General features: G+C 44.1%; 1 protein-coding gene across 1 annotated transcript in view; it reads right to left on the reverse strand.

Moving 5' to 3' along the window:
- Positions 1 to 21,258: 21,258 nt before the first annotated feature.
- Positions 21,259 to 22,425, reverse strand: part of GTF2A1 (general transcription factor IIA subunit 1) — a 35,359-nt gene continuing 34,192 nt past the window's right edge. Inside the window, exon 9 of the mRNA XM_073608575.1 lies at positions 21,259 to 21,758. Within this exon, the coding sequence (XP_073464676.1) occupies positions 21,651 to 21,758 (108 nt within the window). The 3' untranslated portion in view covers positions 21,259 to 21,650. The remainder of the gene's footprint in view (positions 21,759 to 22,425) is intronic.

Below are 22,425 nucleotides of genomic sequence, written 5' to 3' on the forward strand. Positions count from 1 at the left end.
TGGTGAACTGACAAGCACCAGCCCCAGGCAGCGTCAGGTTAGCGCCAGTACCGCTAACACCCACGCACGCACCGTACACCTCCCTTGGTGGTATAGTATCTGATCGGATCAATATCTGATCTGATCAGATCTATACTAGCGTCCCCAGCAGTTTAGGGTTCCCACAAACGCAGTGTTAGCGGGATCAGCCCAGATACCTGCTAGCACCTGCGTTTTTCCCCTCCGCCCGGCCCAGCCCACCCAATTGCAGTATCGATCGATCACTGTCACTTACAAAACACTAAACAAATAACTGCAGCGTTCGCAGAGCCAGGCCTGATCCCTGCGATCGCTAACAGTTTTCTTGGTAGCGTTTTGGTGAACTGGCAAGCACCAGCCCCAGGCAGCGTCAGGTTAGCACCAGTACCGCTAACACCCACGCACCGTACACCTCCCTTAGTGGTATAGTATCTGAACGGATCAATATGTGATCCGATCAGATCTATACTAGCGTCCCCAGCAGTTTAGGGTTCCCACAAACGCAGTGTTAGCGGGATCAGCCCAGATACCTGCTAGCACCTGCGTTTTGCCCCTCCACCCGGCCCAGCCCAGCCCACCCAAGTGCAGTATCGATCGATCACTGACACAAAACACTAAACGCATAACTGCAGCGTTCGCAGAGTCAGGCCTGATCCCTGCGATCGCTAACAGTTTTTTTTGTAGCGTTTTGGTGAACTGGCAAGCACCAGCGGCCTAGTACACCCCGGTCGTAGTCAAACCCGCACTGCAGTAACACTTGGTGACGTGGCGAGTCCCATAAGTGCAGTTCAAGCTGGTGAGGTGGCAAGCACAAGTAGTGTCCCGCTGCCACCAAAAAGACAAACACAGGCCCGTCGTGCCCATAGTGCCCTTCCTGCTGCATTCGCCAATCCTAATTGGGAACCCACCGCTTCTGCAGCGCCCGTACTTCCCCCATTCACATCCCAAACCAAATGCAGTCGGCTGCATGAGAGGCATTTTCTTTATGTCCTCCCGAGTACCCCTACCCAACGAACCCCCAAAAAAGATGTCGTGTCTGCAGCAAGCGCGAATATAGGCGTGACACCCACTATTATTGGCTCTCCTGTCCTGACAATCCTGGTCTTTGCATTGGTGAATGTTTTGAACGCTACCATTCACTAGTTGAGTATTAGCGTAGGGTACAGCATTGCACAGACTAGGCACACTTTCACAGGGTCTCCCAAGATGCCATCGCATTTTGAGAGACCCGAACCTGGAACCGGTTACAGTTATAAAAGTTAGTTACAAAAAAAAGTGTAAAAAAAAAAAAAAAAAAACACAAACAAAAATATAAAATAAAAAATAATAGTTGTCGTTTTATTGTTCTTTCTCTCTCTATTCTCCTGCTCTTTTTTACTGTATTCTATTCTGCAATGTTTTATTGTTATTATGTTTTATCATGTTTGCTTTTCAGGTATGCAATTTTTTATACTTTACCGTTTACTGTGCTTTATTGTTAACCATTTTTTTGTCTTCAGGTACGCCATTCACGACTTTGAGTGGTTATACCAGAAAGATGCCTGCAGGTTTAGGTATCATCTTGGTATCATTCTTTTCAGCCAGTGGTTGGCTTTCATGTAAAAGCAATCCTAGCGGCTAATTAGCCTCTAGACTGCTTTTACAAGCAGTGGGAGGGAATGCCCCCCCCCCCCAACGTCTTCCGTGTTTTTCTCTGGCTCTCCTGTCTCAACAGGGAACCTGAGAATGCAGCCGGTGATTCAGCCAGCTGACCATAGAGCTGATCAGAGACCAGAGTGACTCCAATCATCTCTATGGCCTAAGAAACCGGAAGCTACGAGCATTTTATGACTTAGATTTCGCCGGATGTAAACAGCGCCATTGGGAAATTGGGAAAGCATTTTATCACACCGATCTTGGTGTGGTCAGATGCTTTGAGGGCAGAGGAGAAATCTAGGGTCTAATAGACCCCAATTTTTTCAAAAAAGAGTACCTGTCACTACCTATTGCTATGATAGGGGATATTTACATTCCCTGAGATAACAATAAAAATGATTTAAAAAAAAAAAATGAAAGGAACAGTTTTAAAATAAGATAAAAAAAATAATAATAATAAAGAAAAAAAAAAAAAAAAAAGCACCCCTGTCCCCCCTGCTCTCGCGCTAAGGCGAACGCAAGCGTCGGTCTGGCGTCAAATGTAAACAGCAATTGCACCATGCATGTGAGGTATCACCGCGAACGTCAGATCGAGGGCAGTAATTTTAGCAGTAGACCTCCTCTGTAAATCTAAAGTGGTAACCTGTAAAGGCTTTTAAAGGCTTTTAAAAATGTATTTAGTTTGTCGCCACTGCACGTTTGTGCGCAATTTTAAAGCATGTCATGTTTGGTATCCATGTACTCGGCCTAAGATCATCTTTTTTATTTCATCAAACATTTGGGCAATATAGTGTGTTTTAGTGCATTAAAATTTAAAAAAGTGTGTTTTTTCCCCAAAAAATGCGTTTGAAAAATCGCTGCGCAAATACTGTGTGAAAAAAAAAATGAAACACCCACCATTTTAATCTGTAGGGCATTTGCTTTAAAAAAATATATAATGTTTGGGGGTTCAAAGTAATTTTCTTGCAAAAAAAAAATTATTTTTTTATGTAATCAAAAAGTGTCAGAAAGGGCTTTGTCTTCAAGTGGTTAGAAGAGTGGGTGATGTGTGACATAAGCTTCTAAATGTTGTGCATAAAATGCCAGGACAGTTCAAAACCCCCCCAAATGACCCCATTTTGGAAAGTAGACACCCCAAGCTATTTGCTGAGAGGCATGTCGAGTCCATGGAATATTTTATATTGTGACACAAGTTGCGGGAAAGAGACAATTTTTTATTTTTTTTATTTTTTTTTGCGCAAAGTTGTCACTAAATGATATATTGCTCAAACATGCCATGGGAATATGTGAAATTACACCCCAAAATGCATTCTGTTGCTTCTCCTGAGTACGGCGATACCACATGTGTGAGACTTTTTGGGAGCCTAGCCGCGTACGGGACCCCAAAAACCAAGCACCGCCTTCAGGCTTTCTAAGGCCGTAAATTTTTGATTTCACTCTTCACTGCCTATCACAGTTTCGGAGGCCATGGAATGCCCAGGTGGCACAAAACCCCCCCAAATGACCCCATTTTGGAAAGTAGACACCCCAAGCTATTTGATGAGAGGTATAGTGAGTATTTTGCAGACCTCACTTTTTGTCACAAAGTTTTGAAAATTGAAAAAAGAAAAAAAAAATGTTTTTTCTCGTCTTTCTTTATTTTCAAAAACAAATGAGAGCTGCAAAATACTCACCATGCCTCTCAGCAAATAGCTTGGGGTGTCTACTTTCCAAAATGGGGTCATTTGGGGGGGTTTGTGCCACCTGGGCATTCCATGGCCTCCGAAACTGTGATAGGCAGTGAAGAGTGAAATCAAAAATTTACACCCTTAGAAATCCTGAAGGCGGTGATTGGTTTTCGGGGCCCCGTACGCGGCTAGGCTCCCAAAAAGTCCCACACATGTGGTATCCCTATACTCAGGAGAAGTAGCTAAATGTATTTTGGGGTGCAATTCCACATATGCCCATGGCCTGTGTGAGCAATATATCATTTAGTGACAACTTTGTGCAAAAAAAAAAAAAAAAATGTGTCACTTTCCCGCAACTTGTGTCAAAATATAAAACATTCCATGGACTCAATATGCCTCTCAGCAAATAGCTTGGGGTGTCTACTTTCCAAAATGGGGTCATTTGGGGGGGTTTATGCCATCTGGGCATTTTATGGCCTTCAAAACTGTGATAGGTAGTGAGGAGTAAAATCAAAAATTTATGCCCTTAGAAATCCTGAAGGCAGTGATTGGTTTTCGGGGCCCCGTACGCGGCTAGGCTCCCAAAAAGTCCCACACATGTGGTATCCCCATACTCAGGAGAAGCAGCTAAATGTATTTTGGGGTGCAATTCCACATATGCCCATGGCCTGTGTGAGCAATATATCATTTAGTGACAACTTTTTGTAATTTTTTTTTTTTTGTCATTATTTAATCACTTGGGACAAAAAAAATGAATATTCAATGGGCTCAACATGCCTCTCAGCAATTTCCTTGGGGTGTCTACTTTCCAAAATGGGGTCATTTGGGGGGGTTTTGTACTGCCCTGCCATTTTAGCACCTCAAGAAACGACATAGGCAGTCATAAATTAAAGGCTGTGTAAATTCCAGAAAATGTACCCTAGTTTGTGGGCGCTATAACTTTTGAGCAAACCAATAAATATACACTTATTGACATTTTTTTTACCAAAGACATGTGGCCGAATACATTTTGGCCTAAATGTATGACTAAAATTGAGTTTATTGGATTTTTTTTAGAACAAAAAGTAGAAAATATCTTTTTCAAAATTTTCGGTCTTTTTCCGTGTATAGCGCAAAAAATAAAAACGGCAGAGGTGATCAAATACCATCAAAAGAAAGCTCTATTTGTGGGAAGAAAAGGACGCAAATTTTGTTTGGGTACAGCATTGCATGACCGTGCAATTAGCAGTTAAAGCGACGCAGTGCCGAATTGTAAAAAGTGCTCTGGTCAAGAAGGGGGTAAAACCTTCTGGGGGTGAAGTGGTTAAGGGCGCATGGGCACCGCCCCCCATATCCATGCGTCCTGCCCCTTGCAGGATGCCGGATCCATGAATTCCAATACAGGGTGTGTTTTTTTGAAGCACTGATTAGAGCCAGAGGCTCTAATAGGCTTCAAAATAGGGTGGACTCGGGGTGCAAAGAATGTGCTTGAAGCCAACACAGGTGTGTCATAATAGCGAATGAATATTCACTATAGTAACACTGATCCTCCTCCCAACTAATCAGGAAGCGGGTCCCGTCACCCGATTGGTTTAAAGGACAGGCGATCCTATTGGACGCCTAGGGGGAGGGGAGAAGACGCATGGTCGATGAAGGAAAGGACACAGGAGCCGCTGCACTATGCCCGCTGCCTGCTGCCCGATGCCTGCTGCCTAGATGGGGTGAGTGCCAGCTCAGCAGACAGCATTGCAAACCATACTCTGACTTCATTGCTTTGATTTTCTAAATTAATGGTTTTGTAATGTTTATTTTATTTAATTTTTGTTGCTCTGTTATCTTTGTAAGGTGATCTTGGGGGTTCTGAAAGGAGCCTATAAATAAAATGTATTATTATTCTGGAGGTGCAATATTTATAAGAAGAAAGAGCTGACAGCTATGAAACAGCTGACAGATATGTTTTATAATTATAGCTTTTTATTGTTGTGGATATAAATAAAGATTGAAGTAGCTTTTTAACAGTTGGAGTATCTCTGCCATTAAAGTCCCAAACAATTGGGGGGCAATCATTTTAGCTTGTCAATATGTATAAGGGACGTTGGCAGGTACCAGAGTGAACCCTTGCTGTCTGATAAATGCGGATTCTGGTCAAAAGAATATCCTAGAACACAGGATTAAAGATAGGGGAGCCTGTGCTGAAAAAAAAAATCCAGACAATACCTTTGCAGAAGTCTTTCAGAAGTACTGGTTGTCTATCAGATACAGATCTTTTAGGCCCGGTTCACACCTATGCGAATTGGATGCGGGTTACACCGCATCCAATTCGCATGACATTTTTAAATATGTTAATTTGAATGAGGCTGGTTCACATATGTGCGTTGCATTCGCACTCCGCATTGCCCAAAAAACGTGTGCGTTTTCTGGGCACTGCGGTGCGAATTGCAAGCACATTATCTTCTATGGGAACGCATCTGATTCGCAGATGCATTCTGTTGTGAACAGGATAAAATCCTTACCTGATACTGATGCAATCCTGACCAGATCAAAAACTGACGTGAAACGCTGAACAACTACTTTGTCAATTAGCTGTGAAAACGGAGCATCAATTCGCACCGCACATGTGTAAACCCAGCCTTATCTTTTGAGACCCTGACCTGAACTAAGCATAAAGCCTAGGCACACCTGATCTACAGTCCCATGAAAAAGTATAAGTACCCCTTGAAATTTTCCACATGTTCTCATGTTAAAACCAAAAACGAAAATGTATTTTATTGGGATTTTATGTGATAGATCAACACAAAGTGGCACATAATTGTGAAGTCAATACTTTGTAGAACCACCTTTCGCTGCAATTACAGCTTCAAGTCTTTTTGGGGATGTCGCTACCAGCTTTGCACATCTAGAGAGTGAACTTTTTGCCCAATCTTCTTTGCAAAATAGCTCAAGCTCTGTCAGATTGGATGGAGAGCATCTGTGAACAGCAATTTTCAAGTCTTGCCACAGATTCTCAATTGGATTTAGGTCAGGACTTTGACTGGGCCATTCTAACACATGAATATGCTTTGGTCTAAACCATTCCATTGTAGCTCTGGCTGTATGTTTAGGGTCGTTGTCCTGCTCGAAGGTGAACCTCGGCCCCAGTCTTAAGTCTTTTGCAGACTAACAGGTTTTCTTCTAAGATTTCCCTGTATTTGGCTCCATCCATCTTCCCATCAACTCTGACCAGCTTCCCTGTCCCTGGTGAAGAAAAGCACCCCCACAACATGATGCTGCCACCACCATGTTTTACAGTAGGGATGGTGTGTTCAGGGTGATGTGCTGTGTTAGTTTTCAGCCACACATAGCATTTTGATTTTAGGCCAAAATATTCCATTTTGGTCTCGTCTGACCAGAGCATCTTCTTCCACAGGTTTGGATCCCCCACATGGCTTCTCGCAAACAGGACTTCTTATGGCTTTTTTTCAACAATGGCTTTCTTCTTGCCACTCTTCCATAAAAGCCAGATTTGTGTGCATGACTAATAGTTGTCCTGTGGACAGATTCTCCCACCTGAGCTGTGGTTCTCTGCAGCTCCTCCAGAGTTACCATGGGCCTCTTGGCTGCTTCTCTGATTAATGCTCTCCTTGCCCGGCCCGTCAGTTTAGGTGGACGGCCATGTCTTGGTAGGTTGGCAGTTGTGCCATACTCTCCATTTTTGGATGATGGATTGAACAGAGCTCCGTGAGATGTTCAAAGCTTGGGATATTTATTTATAACCGAACCCTGCTTTAAACTTCTCCACAACTTTATCCCTGACCTGTCTGGTGTGTTCCTTTGCCTTCATGATGCGGTTTGTTCACTAAGGTTCTCTAACAAACCTCTGAGGGCTTAACAGAACAGCTGTATTTATACTGAGATGAAATTACACACAGGTGGACTCTATTTACTAAGTAGGTGACTTCTGAAGGCAATTGGTTCCACTAGATTTTAGTTAGCAGCGTCAAGAGTAAAGGGGGCTGAATATAAATGCACACATATTTATTAGTAAAAAACGTTGAAAAGCATTTATCATTTTCCTTCCACTTCACAATTATGTGCCACTTTGTGTTGGTCTATCACATAAAATACATTCAGGTGTTTGGTTGTAACATGATAAAATTTGGAAAAATTGAAAAGGGGTGTGAATACTTTTTCAAGGCATTGTACAGGTATATCACTACATGTACGTGTGTTCCGACTCAGTTATTCAGGAAAAGGTCAGTAACTGCCACCTCTGTATGTGTATCATGACAGGTTTCCTTGGCTTTACATAGGAACAGGGAAAACTCTAGCTGCAGCATCATAGCACCATTTTGTCACGAGGGACCCAGAGAGGGAACAAAGGAGTAGAGATTACTCACTTGCTTTTAACGTTTTTGGATACATGCCTGTAAGCTTTGTCTATGTTCATGAGCCAAGAACCCACCAAATCCACCCCTATATTTAGCTAAACGCACCCCCTCTGCTCTTGCAAAAACTAAATTCCATCCATTCCCCCATAGCTAACTCATTCCCTCTGTTGATGGCCAACATCAACAGGGATCACCATCCCCACCCCATGCCTAGTCCAATGCACCCTCTATACTTGAGTCAAAGAACCTGCCTAACTCAATGCATCAATGCATAACTTTGCCTAACTCAATGCATCCTCATCACCCTACACCTAACCCAATGCACCACTCCCTCCTCAAGCTATTTCAATGTGCCCCCCTGTCCCTAGTTCAAATCACACTCTTTATCCACGCCTAGCCCAATGTACCCCCTCCTTCCCATGGCTTACCGAATGTATAATCTCCCCCCATGACTACCTCAATGCATCGCTTTCCCCCATGCCTAGCCAAAAGTATACTCCCAACCCATGTTTAGCCCAATGCGCCTTCTCGCCCTATAGCTAACTCAATACTCCCTCCCATGTCTAGCCCAATACAGCCCCTCCCTCCTTGCAAATTATACCCTCCACCAATGCATTGCACCCCATACCTATCCCAAAGTATACCCCTCCTCCTATTCCTAGCCCAATGTACCCTCTTTCCTCGTGCCTAACCCAAAGTATACTCTCCACCCATGCCTAGCCCAATACAACCACTCTCTCCCACGCATAGTCAAAAGAATACTTTCCGCGTTCTCCTCCTATACCAAACCTGATCCCCTCTACTGTTTAGTCCAATGCACCCCTCTAAACCCCCTTCCCTCTGGACGCTACAGACTTGCCAACTTATGCTGGTGACTAAGGCAACTGCAAATCAGGAACAGAGACAGGCAAGTCATCAGCAGTCCCAGTCCTAGCAACTGCAGATTCTCCTTCAATTTCACAGCTGCTACTATTTGCAAATTTTTCACCCAGGACAGAGTGATGCTGCTGGCTCAGAAAGGAATATACAGAAAAGAAGCAAACCCCACCCCTGGGTCCTCCAGCAAGCTTGTGTACAATGACTAATTGCGGGGCCATCCTGAAGAGCTTCTAAATTTGGCTGGGCTTTGTCCATAAGAGATCCAGGAAAGAAAGGAAGGAGAGTTTCTCATGAGAGGGGAACAGAGAGCCAGTGGCCACCTCTTCAAGAATTCGCTCTTTATTGCTCCAGGCTCACTGAACAGTTAGACATTTAACAAAAACAACAACACTTTGTGATCATAACTTTTTCAGAAAATTCTAATCCAACACAAAAACTGGGGCAAATTATTGAAACCTGGAAGTGATTTAACTTTCTGCTGGAAAATGCAGCAAAACTCTGAATTCCATCCATTGATGTATTTTCTTTAAAGTCTGCTGCACATGAGGATACGACTCAATTGGTAAATGAAGTCCCCCAAATCTAATATTTTGGGTTAGTGTGGTTGCAGGTGTGCTGAATCCAATGCTGGTATCTGCAATTTCTCAGTGCTCATCATAGATCTCTCATTATGCCAACTCCTGCACACATTGCAAAGGCAAATGGCGGCATCAACCTAGAAGGATAAATTCTCCATAATGCCAACCCCCCCCCCCCCCCCGCTGCAAAGGCTACTACTAGGGGGGGGGGGGGTTTCACGTGTCATGTTTGGCCAGCAATAGTGCTATTTGCTATGCACGCGGTTGTGGCATGGTGCTGTGGGTTGCTGTCCAGAGGGCATTTGACAGATGTTAAAGGGGACAATTTGTTACCTCCTCACCACCTGTCAAATGACCTCTGAATAGTGATTCACAGCAAGGATACAAAAAACACAGTCACTTTCAGAGCTAATGGGTCTTTCAAGGTGAGGAGTAACAGATGTCAGATAAAATGGTGGTGTGAAAACATATATATGGTATCCCAAAACTAGGTGGATGCTGCCTTCCTCAGATGGGGTAATTTAAAGTGGTGTTCCGGCCGAAATTATACTTTTTAAATAAAAAATACCCCTATAATACACAAGCTTAATGTATTCTAGTAAAGTTAGTCTGTAAACTAAGGTCTGTTTTGTTAGTGTATAGCAGTAGTTTGTTATTTTATAAACTTACAGCAGGCCGTGGCCATCTTACGTGTGGGCATCTGAAGCCAGACTGTATTTCTTCCTGGATCTCATCCTTGCAGATCTCGCACATGCTCGGTGCAGCACAAGCAGTGTAATAGGTTTCAGGTCAGGTTTCCATAGCAACGGCAGTGTCAGAGGAAGTTGCCGCCCCTTCACAGAAGGCATTGCAAACAGGAAATGATGTGATGGGCCAGGGAGGAGGAAGTGAAAAATGAATACAGCAGATATACAGTAGGTGCTGAGAAATTTTTTTAAAATATCCAATTCGTTTACAGTGCACAGTTTAGTGAGGGATGCTGAAGAGTTGTAAAAGTGGGTGGAATTCCACTTTAATAAGACATTTTTGTAAAAAAAAAGTGGGTACTCACGAAGTGCAACTGACAAAAGGCCATGTCCTGTGACATGTGGGGCCTTTTATTACCTCAGATGGGTGTTTTTTTCCACCACCTGGAGGTAACTGTCTGCGGTTTTTGTCCTGTTATAGCCAGGTCCTTTGCTCCAGATGTCATCTGGAATTAGGTCTGGAATAGTTAGTTTCCCTAGGAATACCAAAGCTGTGCCACATCCAAATATTATTTAGAAGAGAGAAAATTCCCCTGGGTGGACTTTATCGGCACTTTGCTGAGGATAATAGTGTATATAATAGTTATATTTTGTTACACACAATTATTATGTAACTATTATATACACTATTATCCTCAGCAAAGTGCCGATAAAGTCCACCCAGGGGAATTTTCTCTCTTCCTCATCTGGAATTAGGGGGCCTTTGGCCCTCTGGTTGCGTCACATGTTTGTGACGTTTCCCTTTGCGTCCTCGCGCCTTTTTTCTGTGGGTCTGTCCAACATGGACGTCGGTCCTGGTCTCCCGGATGTTTGCATCCGAGACACAGGAAATGCTGGGGGTTCCGGCCCTGCACTATGTCCTGGCCGAGATAGTTGCGGTCGGACATACAGCGTCACTTAGACCACATGATGTATCATTGATGACACGGCACGCTTTTGCGGGCTGCGTCGTCATGACTACATGGCGCGGCCGGATACAATTTGTTATCCTGATTGCGCAGTGTGTCATTGATGGCGTGGCGCGCAATGACGTCCCGTCACCCAATTGGCATCAAGATCACATGGTGCGTTAGGACAACACACGGAACAACATAAGGCTGGGTTCACACTGCTGCGAATTCTATTGCGAATTTGAGCCGTTGCGATCGCTCAAATTCGCAAGTCATTTAAATTACATAGATTAACATTAGTGCCGTTCACATCGACGCGTTGCGAATATAACCTGCGTGAAAAAAAGGTCCTGTGCGAGTTTACTGCGTTGCGTTGCGAATTTAGTCTCCATAGACATCAATGTAAATCGTTCTTGAATCGCATTGATTGGTTCACATATGTGCGAATTCCACCACACTACTCTCCACAAAAACCAGGAAGTACACAGGAAGTTAAGACCCTTTTTTTTTTTACATTATGATTCCATTGGCTAGACTATCAATCGCAGCTATATCCAACTCCTGAAATTCGCGGTAAAATCGCGGTAAATTCGCACTGCAGCAGTGTGAACCCAGCCTACAAGAGGACGGCGTTTTGCGCCATTCCCTTCCTCAGCTAGACAGCTGAAGGAGGTAAGCCACCATCTGAATGCCTGTGCAAGACGTCTCAGTGACAGAGAGCTGGAATTTGGTTCTATCTGCAGAGTAAGTGTCTCGTTTTTGCCCATGGTAATTAAGGACAACTTCTGCTTTGCCCTGATTTTTTTCTTTGTATTTGCACAGCACCTGTAGTGCTTTTTAAGCGCCAAACAATTTTTGGATATTATATCCGGTCGTCCTGTAGAGAACTGGGGTTCATGATGTGATCTTGGGACCTCCTGTGGCTGATATCATGGGGAATGCATCTGCTATTTGATCTATCATGTCTTTTTAAAGTAAGTTGTTATTTTTTGTATACCTATGGATTACATGTATAGGTATTGTATGTGATCCCTACATGCTATCCTAAAATATTGTATTTTTGATCTCCTGTAGATAGTGATACAATATCCCTGATGAAGATTCTAATTATCATGACCTATTGAAACGCGTTGGATTAAAGTATCACTGTATCTCTCTCTTTAATATACAATGCTTTAAATATTTGTATGGAATATGTTTGAGATTTTTATGGGAATGTCTCTATTTACAAAATAAATCAATTTTTTCACAAATATTGTTTATTGCCTTAAAAATCCCACAAATAGGAGGCTTTTTCATACTTTTTCAAGGCCAAAAAAAACACAGTGCATGGACATGCACAGAACACGGGGTACAGCCAACGCGTTTTTCGGGGGTGCACCCCCTTGCTCAGAGCAGTGAGCCACAGCAAATTTCTATCAGTGCCGGTTCGCACTAGTGCGATGCGAGAACCCTGCTAACCCAGTGCGGGTTCCCGCATCGCACCTGAATCGCACAGTTGTTCACACAGATCTGCGAACCGCTGCGTGTGTCAATGTAAAGTTAACGACACCTCCAGGATTGGTCAGCAGATCGCAGTACGAACTGTCAAATGGTGCAGGAATCAAATCACATAAGTGTGAGCATCCATGCGATCTGATTCCAGTGCGGACCAAAAAAAAAGGGTCCTGCACCATTTTGGTGCGAATGTGATGCGATATCAGCCATACAAATTTGGATGGCTGAAATCGCATCGCACAGACATTGCATGTGATCTGAACAGCAATGCGGTGCGAATCAAATGCAATGTCTGACATCGCACTAGTGTGAACCGGGCCTTAAGAGGGCTAATGCAAATGAGCCTTAAAAGCGAGGGACCTTCATTAGTGATATGGAGAGGTGGAAAAAAAACGACTGCAGGAAAATCTCATTATTGTGAGGGGCAGAGACAAAATATTGGGGGAAATCTCACCATTGTGGGAGGAGCAGAGACAACCTATTGGGGGAATCTCACCATTGTGGGAGAGACAAAATATTGGGGGGAATCTCATTGTGGAAGGGGCAGAGACAAAATTTTGGGGGGAATCTCACTGCTAGAATCTTGGCTATAAGGGTTCAAAAGCTGCAAAAATTCCATCGCTCTCTACATCTATCCATCTCCCTTTATCCATCTCTCTCTCTCCATGTGGTGAAAATTGTGTTTTTTTACACATTTTACAAATTTCACTTTAAAAACGCTTATAAACGAAAACGTTCATAAATGGAGGTTACCACATTTACAAATGCTTGAAATGCCGAGTGAACAAAAGTCCTGAACATGATTTTTATGCTGTAAAAAAAAAAAAATGGCAGTAAACTTAACTGCAACTAAAAGACTATAAACGATTCACTTAGGCTGCTTTCACACTGGGGCGGTAGGGGGCGTCGGAGGTAAAACAGCGCTATTTTACCGCGGTATTCGGCCTCTAGCGGTGCGGTTTTAACCCCCCACTGGCGGCCGAAAAAGGGTTAAAATCACTCGTACAGCGCGGCTATAGCCCTCGGGATATATATATATATATATATATATATATATAAAAAATCAACTATGTTGTAAGGTGTGGGCTTTGATAAATAAAACCACTATCATATTTAACATTAGATTTGATTAGGAACATCACCTGGATTGCATCCTGATCAGCATGTCAGAGAAGGCTCCACTGCTGATAAGCAACTTGCAGGGAGCTCAACTGTTTATAACGATTAGAAATGGGCTTGGGCGTGTTCGAAATCCCACACGGGGGAGTTTGAACATATCCAAGGCCATCTCTAACAACCAATTGTGCTGACCCTCCTGTGCATGCACCCATCAGCCCTATAAAGTAACCAGCACTGGGTCCTAATGCACTGCTGCCGCTCTAATGGGGACAGAGACCAGCGCTGTCAATAGCCGGGACAGGACAGCAACCCTGATAGTTCAGCCACTGATGCACAGTGGGAGGATTCCCCCATCCACGTAGAATGAGTAGATGGGGGAATTGGATGATTTGTTTCCATTCAACCTAATAGTTGAATGAAAAAAGGGATCAATGTATGGGCTGCCTAAGTGCTAAGACCAGCCATAAACAATTTAAATCTTGGCTGGCTCAACAGGAACTGGCTGAGATTTGAACCATTAATGAGCAGGCTGAATGTACCAAGTTGATCGATCACATTGGGTACAACCAGCCTGCTGGATACTCTCTTATAATTATTGTTAGTGGTTGCTATAGCTGCTAGTGCTAATCACTGTTTGTCGGGAGAATACAATTGCAACAGGAGGTATTCCCCTATCACCACTGTCTGTGTTGATGAGGGAATCATGCAAATTTGTTTCCTGCAATCTGTGGCTGCAGGAAAGAAATGTGCACAGTCTATTACCAGCCTAACTGGGATGACAGACAGGGAGATAGATGGGGGAGATAGGGACAGTTCAGTGATCAGAGTGTACTGCAGTGTGCACTCACCCATGGGTCGAGGCTCTAAGCGGGCATCATTGACATGCAGAGGAATCCGCCAGCTGCTCATTTTCATATTTCCCACCCACACATCCCCTTTCTTCACATACAGCTGCACGCCGGGGATAGTGTGGGCAGGACAGGCAGACACAGGAGGAACAGAGGCGGGAGGAGGAGCTGTATTCCTCTCTGCTCTCCTGTCCGTGAGGGGGGTGGGTGTGTTCGCTGGGCTGTGTAAGAGTGTCACAGACACTCGGCTCAGCTGCAATCACCAGTCGCAGAATTTACAGGCGGATTCTCCTGTCCTATGGATGGGAGAAATGAGTCGGTTTTCTTCACTGTCACTGAGATAAATGGGAGGCTTGGTAGTGGCCTTCCTGCAACTCTCTCTCCTCCCTGCCAATGAGGATCCAGGGTGAGGGAGCAGATCAGGCGGCCGTGGCTATGAGAGCGCTGCTCGTGCTATGAGAGCGCTGCTCGTATTATGCATTGCACAGCGTCACTGTCAGAAACCATGAAAATCAGACCGAGACAGAAGTACAGTTAAATCACACTTGTTTAATAATAAAAAGTAAAATAGAATAAAACGTAGTCAAAACATAGCCAGAGTTCAGGAACCGGAATGGAGAGTCAGACAAGCCAAATGTCAGGGAGCCGGAGATGAGCGTAGTAAAACAGCAAGGAGGATCTGGAGCCAGAAGGGATGTTAGCCAAGCAAGTCTTAACAGGAATGCAGGAGAGCGTCTCTGATGTTGACTAAGGTGAAGGCAAAGATCCTCTTGGTTGGACGGCTTAAGTAGGCAGGACTGGTGAGCAGGATATCAACAGCTGAGTAACTGTGGAGAGATAGGAGCTGGCAATTAGCCGACAGCTGAGCAGCCAGTTCAGAGAAGGAAGGGCTGAGCCCAGCCCTGACAGTCAGTCAGTGAGCAGAGGGAGGGGGAAAAATCCTCTGCAGGAGCTGACAAGGACGCTCTGCCTCTCAGGAGAGCTTGCGTCACCTCGGTGGCTGCCCCAGCAAGATGAGGGACACCCGCTACAAATATAAAAAAATGTGTTTTAATTGGGGGGGCACATTATAATGTTGGGGGGTCATGGCCCCCTCTGCCCCCCTAGTGATGCCACTGCAGATAGCCTTTTAAAAATCGGCAGTACTTTATCTCTTCCTGCTAGGTACTGCACTGTAGGGGGAGACAGAGCACAGCACACACTATGCTTTCACTTTAGATGTAATCAGTGTGACGAGCTCCCCACACAGTGCCGATTACAGGGGCCCTCAAGGGCACCCTGCAGCATAGGGCCCGGTCGCCATGCCGACCTCAGCGACCACTATACTTCCACCACTGCTACAAACAAATTTCAGGTGGGAGTAATTCTTGTCAGTTTCTCAGAAGATGGATTTTCTGCTTTACCAAAAACATAACTGTTCATTAATCACTTTACAAAACAGAAAACAAAATTTTGCACTTACTACAAAATCTTTCTCAGCATCCATTGAAGCACAAAGGATTCTCAAGACAACTGGATTATACTGCCGCCTATAGGAGGATTGGAAACTAGACGACAAAGAAATCTGTAGACCAGCCCCATAATATAACCCCTCCAACATTCAGCATGCTTACCTTGTAGCAAGCAGTACCAAGAGCATTTGCATTACAGTGAGAAAAAAAAAAAAGTATTTGATCCCCTGCTGATTTTGTACGTTTACCCACTGACAAATAAATGATCAGTTTATAATTTTAATAGTAGGATTATTTTAATAGTGAGACAGAATGACAACAAAAATATCCAGAAAAACGCATTTCAAAAAAGTTATAAATTGATTTGCAATATGAGTGAAATAAGTATTTGATCCCTTATCAATAAGCAAGATTTGTGGCTCCTAGGTGTCTTCTATATAGGTAACAAACTGAGATTAGGAGCACTCTCAAAGGAAGTTAATCTCAGTTTGTTAATCTCAATCTCAGCTTGTTACCTGTATAAAAGACACCTGTCCACAGAAGTAATCAGATTCCAATCTCTCCACCATGGCCAAGATCAAAGAGCTGTCCAAGGATGTCAGGGACAAGATTGCAGAACTACACCATGCTAGAATGGGCTACAAGACCATGGGCAAGTAGCTTGGTGAGAGGGTGACAGCAGTTGGTGCGATTAGTCACAAATGGAAGAAAACACAAAATAACTGTCAATCTCCCTCGGTCTGGGGCTCCATGCAAGATATCACCTCGTGGAGTTTCAATGATCATGAGAATGATGAGCCATCAGCCCAGAGAATCTTGTCAATGATCTCAAGACAGCTGGGACCATAGTCACCAAGAAAACCATTGGTAACACTACACTGCGAAGGGCTGAAATCCTGCAGCGCCCGTAAAATCCCCCTGCTCAAGAAAGCACATGTACAGGCTCGTCTGAAGTTTGCTAACATCTGAAGGATTCAAAAGGAGAACTGGCTGAGAAAGTGTTGTGTTCAGATGAGACCAAAAATCGAGCTCTTTGGCATCAACTCAACTCACCGTGTTTGGAGGAGGAGGAGGCATGCTGCCTATGACCCCAAGAACACCATCCCCACCGTCAAACAAGGAGATGGAAACATTATGCTTTGAGGGTGTTTTTCTGCTAAGGAGACAGGACAACTTCACCGCATCAAAGGCATGATGGACGGAGCCATGTACCATCAAATCTTGGGTGAGAACTTCCTTCCCTCAGCCAGGGCATTGAAAATGGGTTGTGGATGGGTATTCCAGCATGACAATGACCCAAAACACACGGCCAAGACAACCAAGGAGTGCCTCAAGAAGAAGCACATTAAGGTTCTGGAGTGGCCTAGCCAGTCTCCAGACCTTAATCCCATGGAAAATATGTGGAGGGAGCTGAAGGTTCGAGTTACCCAACGTCAGCCTCAAAACCTTAATGACTTGGACAGGATCTGCAAGGAGTGGGACAAAATCCCTCTTGAGATGTGTGCAAACCTGGTGGCCAACTACAAGAAACGTCTGACCAATGTGATTGCCAATAAGGGTTTTGCCACCAAGTACTAAGTCATGTTTTGTGAAGGAGTCAAATCCTTTTTTTCACTCATTACATTGCAAATCAATGTATAACTTTTTTGAAATGCATTTTTCTGGATATTTTTTTGTTGTTCTGTCTCTCACTGTTAAAATAAACCTACCATTAACATTATAGACTGATCATTTCTTTGTCAGTGGGCAAACATACAAAATCAACCAGAGATCAAATACTTTTTTTCCCTCACTGTAAGCACAGAGGAGTGGGACCTGTGCCCCTCAGTGGACTCTGAGAAAAGGGACCTTACGGTTGAGTACAAAAATCCAGTTTTTTCATCATTCATTAATGGATAAAGGAAGCTTAAGACAACAGGGACATCCAAAAGCAGTCCAACAAAAAGGGCAGGTGACAATGGCCAACAGGAAAAACAAGGAGCTGTGGTAACCAGGGCTGACTACAGCACTTTGGGTCGCAAACTGGCAAAGGCTCAACATCCACCTGGTCAAACTACAGGAAATGTGTAAGGAGAGGACAAGGTGGCATCCTTAAAGCAGAACTTCACCCAAAAGGGGAGGTCCTGCTTGTTTGCATCCTCTCAACCCTCTGCTGCCAGGGGAGTAGGTACCTGGTTTTGACAGGTACCGGCTCCTACCTCTGGTCAGATCACCATGGCAATCAGAGCGGACATTTGCCCCCTCCCTCCCCCACAGCTTTCTGTAAAACATCACAGGTCCCAGAAGATTGTGGGACCATTCACAAAGTGCAGCATGCCGGTTTTCCTTACCCCAAGATGCCGGTGCCTGGCCCGGAAGTCTACTAAAGAAGCGGCTCGGTCGTGAACATCGCAGGATCCCTGGACGTACGAGTGTCCTTTTATTCAAAGTCAGCTGACTTAATTTTTGGGGGGGGGGGGGACTGGAGCTCTGCTTTAAGACCTGGAAACAGAGGCCTGATGCCCTAGTGAGGTGAGCTTTCACATAAAACAGGGGACCCCTATACTTTGGATCATAGGCTTAAACAATGGTTTGTTTGGTCCATGTGGAATGGGCAGCACAAGAACCTGGAATTCCCTACCTGGAATCAATTTTTTGAAAGAAGCCAGAGCTCAGACATAATCTAAGCAAATCGAGGAAATTCTACTTCTGGTGAACTGGAGCTCCACACAAAAATGTTACGACAATATCCTCATTGCAGTGAATGGCTGCAGAAAAAAAGGTTTCAAAGCAACCTTGTCCCTGTGCAGAACCAAAAAAAGGTTCTTTGCAAGACAAGGCCATTAGTTAAAAAACCACCCTGGCCAAGTTAATGAAGAAAAACCTTGTTGGGCAAGGAAGTTAGAGCAATGTATCTGATCTGCTGGAAAAGAAGCCTTCAAGGGGTAGACAGGACCATGTTCAAATCTCAAGGAGGCAGAAAGGATATGAGGGTGAACCACACGAGTACAACTCTGAACTGTGGTCTCTGAGGATGGGACACCGGTGGTCTCTGGAATAGGTTAGCCAATGCAGAGACCCGATCCCTGATGGTACTAAAGGCCCAAACACTGGTCCCATGCCCAGCTGATTAAGAGAGACCTTTACAGAAAAAAAAAAAAAAAAAACTCTTGAGGTAAAATTCCTTGGATGCACATGAACTAAAAGGCACCAAGTCTAAAGAAGTGGACTTCTACACCTTAAAGTGGGAAAAAACCCTCCTATCGTTTTCAACCAAGGAAGCTGCCATCTTGGCCACTGTTTGATCTTCAACTGCCACGATGCTGCACATGTGATCAGTTATAAAAAAAAATTTGACGGTTTGACAAGTGGTTGAGGGCACAAGCAAATGTGACAGTTAGCATTTCTGTCAAGTGCCAGGAATGAAACATGTTAAAGTGGAGTTCCACCCACTTTTACATCTCTTCAGCATCCCTCACTAAACTGTGCACTGTAAACAAATTGGATATTTTTTTCTCAGCACCTACTGTATATCTGCTGTATTCATTTTTCACTTCCTCCTCCCTGGCCGCAGCCCATCGCATCATTTCCTGTTTGCAATGCCTTCTGGGAAGGGGCGGCAACTTCCTCTGAAACTGCCGTTGCTATGGAAACCTGACCTGAAACCTGTTACACTGCTTGTGCTGCACTGAGCATGTGTGAGATCTGCAAGGATGAGATCCAGGAAAAAATACAGTCTGGCTTCAGATGCCCACACTTAAGATGGCAACGGCCTGCTGTAAGTTTATAAAATAACAAACTACTGCTATAAACTAACAAAACAGACCTTAGTTTACAGACTAACTTTACTAGAATACATTAAGCTTGTGTATTATAGGGGTATTTTTATTTAAAAAGTATAATTTTGGCCGGAACACCACTTTAAGCTGAGTTTAGTTCCACTTTTTAAAGTGGAACATTACTCACAACAGCTTGATAAAAAATAATGTTCTTTATCAAGGAATTACATATTTCCATATTAATGGGCCCATTCCATAATAATTATGCTGCCAAAAGGAGTGTGCGCTGTAAATTGCCTCCTACATTGCTCCCATTTCTTCATGCTGGAGGCTGCCATTCTGCTGAAGCCCAGAGCAGAAGTGAACCATAAAGCGGAACAAAACCCATTGATTTAACAGTTTCAAAAGAACAGGTACATTCATGGAATGCCAGGAATGGAAGATTTTTAATCAAGAAAAATGGGCAGATTCACCACAGAAAAAAAATCAAGTGCCTCATTCAAAACAGATTACAAGCGGTCATTGATTGTAAAGGGTGCTAGTCACTCCACGGCAGCAGCACCGTTTTTAGTTCTCATGCTGCTCTCTACATTTCTTCATGAAACCGTTCATCACAACAGACACAACCACGTTTTTAAAATAACTTTAATTAAAGGTTTTTGCAAAGGTAAAATATTAAAACATAAAAGATCAAAAAAGTTGTCTAATCAGAGTTGTCTAAAGCGTGGCATTTAAAAACAGAAGACAAAAAAAAAAAAAAAAGCAATCTCCGTCTGCCATTGTACAGAATTTTACAGACATAATAAATAGCTTTGCCCCCCCCCCCCCCCCCCAATTCCACAGAACTGTATGTACAACAGCAGTTGACATTAGTAAGTTTAAAAAAAAAAATCCCCCCCGTGTCAGTCCCCTATAAAAATCCAATCTAAGAACCCCCATGTCACACAGGAGCGGGCCAACGTACAAAGAAATTCACATTTAACAAACCTTAACCTGCGTCTTCTCAGCTCCCCGTCGATTGCGTTTTTCTTTTTTGGAAAGCAGAAGATAGGTATTCGAAGAGGGCCTCCAAAAACCGCGTGAGAACAGGAAGATTAGGGTGTCTTGTGCTGGCGGAAACTGACGCGCCGAGCGCTTCCCCCAAACCACCAGCCATGCCCGGCCTTAAAGTTCTGAAAGTCCATATAAAAACCAGAAGGTAAGGTGAGCACTGGCCATTAGGGGGCAGCTCTGAGACCGCAACAATCCTCACCCCCCCCTCTCAAGCAGCCAAAAATGGGGCTCCGCTTCTAATATGCAAGCCGGGCTTTGGTCAACCGTAGCCTCCATCTCTTTAGCATAGGCACTAGTCACAAGGCAATAAAATGTCCCCCCCCCCGCATACATCTCCTCTAGCCCCCCCCTCTGGTGATGTGTCATGTACAGGCAGTAAAGCACTGCATAAGGCAACCACTGCTCTGCGAGCCCTGCTGCAACTTCCGCTAACCAGGAATGGCCTGTGGGGGGGGGTTGGGTATGCAAGGTTCCAAAAGGAAGTCACAGCAGTCTAGTCCCTTCCCTCACAGTGCAACCCAGATTACCTTCCCCAGGGGATTGCTACATCCACTAGAAGGCGAAGAGATCAGCCAACCCCCCGGAAACTACACACAGATGTCAGGGGGTCAAGACCGGAGGGGATTGGACACCTTGGAGAAGAACATATCAGCTTTGGGAGACAGGAAGGATAAAAGTGAACTGCTGGGAGACGAGAGAGGCCTGTACAATACATTGGGACACCAGTGACTGGCTGGGGAAAGAAGAATACTTCCAATAAAAGCACTTATATATGTCTTTGGGGGCGGGGTTAGGGGTGGGAGATAAAATCATGTGATCAGATCAGTCAAAATATACAGGACAGAGAGGATCAGGCAAAGAGAACAGTAAAAGAATCTTCTCGGGAAAATGCTCCGGAGCCATATTTATGAAGCCTGAGGAAGGGGCGGGGACTGTAATGTATAGGTAGGGGTGGTGGGCAGCGATCCCGCAACAGTCTCTTCCTGCAGTGCAGCCCATCCACCAATCCCACAGGGACATGCCACTTCAGTTTCTTGTCATTGGTACCAGGGAAAGGGGCGTTTCCCACGCTGTCAGGATTGGTTTTAGTTTAACCAGTTTTCAGTTTCGTCACCCCACTCCAAACGCCCTTCATTGGGATGGCTGTGGGGTGGGGGGGAGGTTTTCACCATTCTGCATCACCGATGGCTTTAGAGAAAACAAAATCACGACCGTTCAGGTTCATAATCCCATCCTTGAGGTGAAACTTCCACTTGTTTTTACTCCGGTGGATCTGGGGGGGGAAAAAAAAAAAAATAGAATAAAATCAGAAAATGCATTTCATAGGTTTTGGTTAAAGCTGAAGTTTGCTTACATTTTGCATTCCTTGGTTCCTCACTCATCAACATGCTAATTAAATATTTAAAATAGTAAAACCGGATTTCATGATGTACCATATTTTAGATCCAGTGATGTCATCACTGAGTCTCCCAAAGCAGGCAGATCATGGCTGGTGGGTGGACCTGCAGGGTGCTGTACATACAGTGCCTTGAAAAAGTATTTATACCCCTTGAAATTTTCCACATTTTGTCATGTTACATCCAAAAACATAAATGTATTTTACTGGGATTTTATGTGATAGACCAACACAAAGTGGCACATAATTGTGAAGTGGAAGGAAAATGATTGTTTTCAACATTTTTTACAAATAAATATCTGAAAAGTATGGCGTACATTTGTATTCAGCCCCCTTTACTCTGATATCCCTAACTAAAATCTAGTGGAACCAATTGCCTTCAGAAGTCACCTAATTAGTAAATAGAGTCCACCTGTGTGTAATTTCATTATAACGCCAGCTGTTCTGTGCAACCTTCAGAGGTTTGTTGGAGGACCGTAGTGAAGAAACAGCATCATGAAGGCCAAGGAACACACCAGACAGGTCAGGGATAATACATATATAG

Source organism: Aquarana catesbeiana, linkage group LG13, assembly GCF_042186555.1.
Source record: "Aquarana catesbeiana isolate 2022-GZ linkage group LG13, ASM4218655v1, whole genome shotgun sequence".
Taxonomy (NCBI): Eukaryota; Metazoa; Chordata; class Amphibia; order Anura; family Ranidae; genus Aquarana; species Aquarana catesbeiana.